Here is a 4,349-nt window from a genome sequence, read left to right as displayed (position 1 = left end):
GACTAAAACGCCGGGGTTCAGGCTGGGTCTTGCTGCTTGCTCTACAAACAGCCCATCACGGAGAGACCAAGTCCTGCCAGGAAAGAAGGCTCAACTCTGGCGCTGCTGCAGGGAGATGAGAGCTCAGCCTCAAATCTGCCTCCTCAACTGCCTAAAATTAGGGGTTTTTAGCAGGGAAGAAATGCATCTGTGTGTGAGAAAACAGGAATTAGGGAGGGTAAGGAAGAGCTGGTCAATGGGAGCAGGTGGCCAGCTGGGCAATCATGAGGGGTGAGGGGTCTTGCATCTCATTGTCCAGATGCTGTGATCTGGTGGATTTCAGCTTCTTGCGATCTGGAGGCCTAATGGTTGGTTTCCTTAGAAAGGAACTCAGATAGGACAAATGTAACTTTCTCAAGTTTTAAGACTGGGAGGGCCAATTTCTATGTTTATTTAAAAGAAACCATAAATATCAGTTCTATGGGACTATTGGGCCAGTTTCAATATCCATAAAATGGAACAAATTATGGAAAGAGGCTGCAACACAGATGAATGAACCTTGAGAACATGAGGCTAGGCAAAGGACAAATATTGCAATATTCCACTTACACAAGGTCCTCACAGGAGGCAAGTTCAGAGAAAGAAGAGAGGTTAACCAGGAGTGGGTGCATCGGGGGAATGGGGAGTTACTGCTTAAATGCATGCTTTTTTTTTTTTTTTTTTTTTTTTTGAGACAGAGTCTTGCTCTGTTGCCCAGACTGGAGTGCAGTGACGCAATCTTGGCTCACTGCAAGCTCCGCCTCCCAGGTTCACACCATTCTCCTGCCTCAGCCTCCCGAGTAGCTGGGACTACAGCTGCCCACCACCACACCCGGCTAATTTTTTGTATTTTTAGTAGAGACGGGGTTTCACCATGTTAGCCAGGATGGTCTCGATCTCCTGACCTCATGATCCACCCACCTCGGCCTTCCAAAGTGCTAGGATTACAGGAGTGAGCCACTGCACCCGGCCTTGTGCTTTCTTTTCGGGAAGAAAAAATTTGGAAATAGACCATCATGATGGTTACATAAGTTTAATGCCACTGAATTGTTCAGCTAAAAATGGTTTAAATGGTAGCTTTTATGTTATGTATATTTTGCCAACATTTAAAATATTAAAATTTAAAAGTACTTTAAAAGAAAAAGTAAAGGGTACAAAGGTCTAAACACAGAATTACCATAGGACCTCCCAATTTGAACCGTAGGTTTATACCCTAAAGAACTGAAAATAGGAGCTCAATGTTCCTCGTGGCACCGTCAGAGAAGGCAGAATGGAAACCACCCACGCGTCCATCCAGAGACAAAGGGACAAGTGAAATCAGTCTCCATGCTGTCACCGCTGCAGGTTCTTACCTTGCCACGCAACAGAAACTGACACAAGGCCAGACACACTTCTCCCAGATAAGGTCTATTAAGGCCGGCGTGGTGCTCATGCCTGTAATTCCAGCACTTTGGGAGGCCGAGGCGGGCGGATCACCTGAGGTCAGGAGTTCGAGACCAGCCTGGGCAACATGGTGAAACTCCATCTCTACCAAAAAAAAAAAAAAAAAAAAATTGCAGGGTGTGGTGGCGGGCACCTGTAGTCCCGGCTACTAGGGAGGCTGAAGCGGGAGAATCGCCTGAACCCGAGAGGCGGGGGTTGCAGTGAGCCGAGATCGTGCCATTGCACTCCAGCCTGGGCAAAAGAGCGAGGCTCCATCACTCACACACAAAGTTTAATTAAGACTGGCGCCCGGGAAGGAGGCTCTCGGGCTCCCGAAGGCGGGTCCTGCGCGGTTTCCAGGAGGGTCCTGCTGTCAGCGAGCGTCGGCGCAGGTGCAGGCGGTGCCGGCGGCGCAGGCGCACTAGAAAGGATGCCGACACGTGCGCGCCGCGCGCGGAAGACACCGGCGAGTTCCGCCCTGGGTGCAGATTTCCGCATCAGGAGACCCGGTAGGCTGCGGCCTGCACCTCCCGGCCCAGCGCATGCGTCCAGACTCTGCTCATCTCCACTTTCTCACGGCACCTGCGAGGTCTCCGTGGGGCTGGCGCCAGTGAGGGGGTGGGCGGGAAATAATCAGAGGGGGTGGCCCAGGTCCTGTCCCACCGCCGGCTTCATACCATGGGATATTATTCAGTAGTGAAAAGGAACGCGGGCCTGATCCCCGCTCCACCGCGGACGAACCTTGAAGACGCGATTCTAAGCGAAAGACGCCGCAACACAAAAGCCACAGCACGTAGGGCTCCACTGAACGGAGGTCACAACAGGCTGGTCCGCGGAGCAGGGCGGGGGCTGCAGGGCCCGGGAGGGGCGCAGAGAGCGGCTGCCGACGGGCCGGGCTCTGCTCGGGTCGAAGCTGTTCCGGAGCCCGGGAAGGTGCTGGTCCCGCAACACTGTGGGGGGGCCCCACTGAGCTCAGCCCTGCGGCCCGGTTTATGTGACGTGAGTTCCACCTCAATCTAAGTGTGAGGAAGCGAGCAGCGTTCTTAAACGCAGAAACGTGCCAATTCGAATTGTTAACGCGAGCGCAGAGCCCACTGACAAAGCAAAGTAAGACAAACCGGGAGTCAGAAAACTCAGCGACCCACAGGATCCACCGTGATGTTTCTCACAAATGTTACCGCGAAAACAATCGGACTTGAAAATAAACGCGACCTACCTGGTTCTCGGAAGGGGAGAAGGATCCGGGCGAAAGGCGTCAGTGCTCCCTCGCTCGCCCCGTAGACGCCGCGCAGGCCCCGAGCTCCCGAGCGGCGGTTTCAGAACCCGCGGGTCACCCGGGAGCTCCTCCCGCAGAACCAGCCGAAAGCTCCCAGCGCGGAGGAGGGCGGGCGGCTGCCCTCCCCGACCTCGCCCGCCCGCGCGGACGCCCCCGGCCCCACACGGGGACCACCCCGGGACGCCCGCCGGACCCCGCGCGCCCGCGGGCAACCTGTGTGCACCTGCGCCCCGCACGCACCTGAGCGCTCCCGGCCACGCCCCTGCCACGCCCCCGGCCCCCACGTGCCGCCCTCACGGGGCCCCGCCTCTCAGTGGCTCTAAGCCCCGCCCCCTCGCGGATCACCCGCAAGCTCCACCCCTCAAGGCCCCGACCCTGCAAGACCCGCCCCTTCACGACTCAGGCCCCGCCCACCACGGCCATCCCCGGTCTAGGCCCCGCCGCGACACGACTCAGGCCCCGCTCCCGGCCAACTTCGCTCCCCGCGCGCCCCGCTCAGCGATCCTCGCTGAACCCCGCGCGGTGCCCCCAGCGCTGCTCCACGCCGCAGTCCAGCGCCTGGAGTCCGCGCGCCCCGAGCCCCTGCCCGCTCCTGCGCAGCTGGGTCACCCGGGTGCGCCCGCTTCCTTGCTGTCCCGCCGCCCTCCCCGCCTCCAGCCCGCCTAGGCCCTGGTTGTCCCTTCTCCATCCTCCCTGGCGCCTCTGCCCCGGGCCGCCTGGCCGTCCTCCTGGGCTCCCCGCTCGGGGGCGGCCCCTGGTCCGACGGTGCCGCAGACGCGCGCGCACAGGCCAGGCCCGCGGAGAGGCTGCTCCCAGGGGCCAGGCGGGGGCTGAGTCAGAGCCCGGGGCCTCCCAGGCGCGGGGCGGCCTGGGGCGCAGCAGGATTGGAGCTGAAAGCGAGGGCGGCCCGCGCCGGTTGGGGAGCAGGGCCTAGAATTTGCTTCACGACTACCAGCGTGGAAACTGCAGAGGGGCTGCCGCATCTCTGCCAGGGCCTGCCCTGGGGCCTTGGAACCCGCCGGCTTCTCTCTCCACCCGCCTCTGTCCCACGTCTCCACCTGCCGTCCTGTTTGGTGCTTGGATCCACTAATGCCCCGTCAGCTTTCACGAAACGTCGGATTTGTTTTTTTTTTATTATCTGGGGTACACGTGCAGGATGTGCAGGCTTGTTGCATAGGTAAACGTGTGCCATGGTGGTTTGCTGCACCTATCAACCCATCACGTAGGTATGAAGCCAGACATGCATTAGCTATTTTTCTTAATGCCCTCCCGCCCCCGCCCTCCCCCAACAGGCCTGAGTGTGCCTTGTTCCCCTCCCTGTGTCCATGTGCTCATGTTGTTCAGCTCCCACTTATAAGTGAGAACATGCCGTGTTTAGTTTCCTGTTCCTGCGTTAGTTTGCTGAGGATAATGGCTTCCAGCTCCACCCATGTCCCTGCAAAGGACATGATCTCGCTTCTTTTTTATGGCTGCATAGTATTCCATGGTGTATATGTACATGTAACACATTTTCTTTATCCAGTCTATCATTGATGGACACTGGGGTCGATTCCATGTCTTTGCTATTGTGAATAGTGCTGCAATGATCAAATCACAAAAAGCAATTGCAACAAAAGCAAAAAATGACCAATAG

The 4,349-nt window shown here is 57.7% G+C and overlaps 1 protein-coding gene across 1 annotated transcript; it reads right to left on the bottom strand.

The window, feature by feature from the left end:
- Positions 1–285: 285 nt before the first annotated feature.
- Positions 286–3,139, bottom strand: LOC134738538 (laforin). Its single transcript, XM_063654296.1, has 3 exons — positions 3,127–3,139; positions 2,657–2,939; positions 286–2,534 (listed from the first exon to the last, which is right to left on the bottom strand). Exons 1-3 carry the CDS (start codon positions 3,137–3,139, stop codon positions 2,000–2,002), a joined length of 831 nt encoding a protein of 276 aa, XP_063510366.1. The 3' UTR covers positions 286–1,999.
- Positions 3,140–4,349: the final 1,210 nt, after the last annotated feature.

This window comes from Pongo pygmaeus, chromosome 18 (genome assembly GCF_028885625.2).
Source record: "Pongo pygmaeus isolate AG05252 chromosome 18, NHGRI_mPonPyg2-v2.0_pri, whole genome shotgun sequence".
NCBI classification, from domain to species: Eukaryota; Metazoa; Chordata; class Mammalia; order Primates; family Hominidae; genus Pongo; species Pongo pygmaeus.
Note: the sequence above shows the minus strand (reverse complement) of the source record. Positions and strands in the feature narration are given on the sequence as shown.

What these genes read in the sequence shown, in the direction of transcription:
- LOC134738538 (XM_063654296.1), bottom strand. An exon ending in TCTCCCCTTCCGAGAACCAG is followed by an intron (nt 2,535 to 2,656) that starts GTAGGTCGCGTT and finishes TTGCTTTGTCAG; the next exon opens with TGGGCTCTGCGCTCGCGTTA.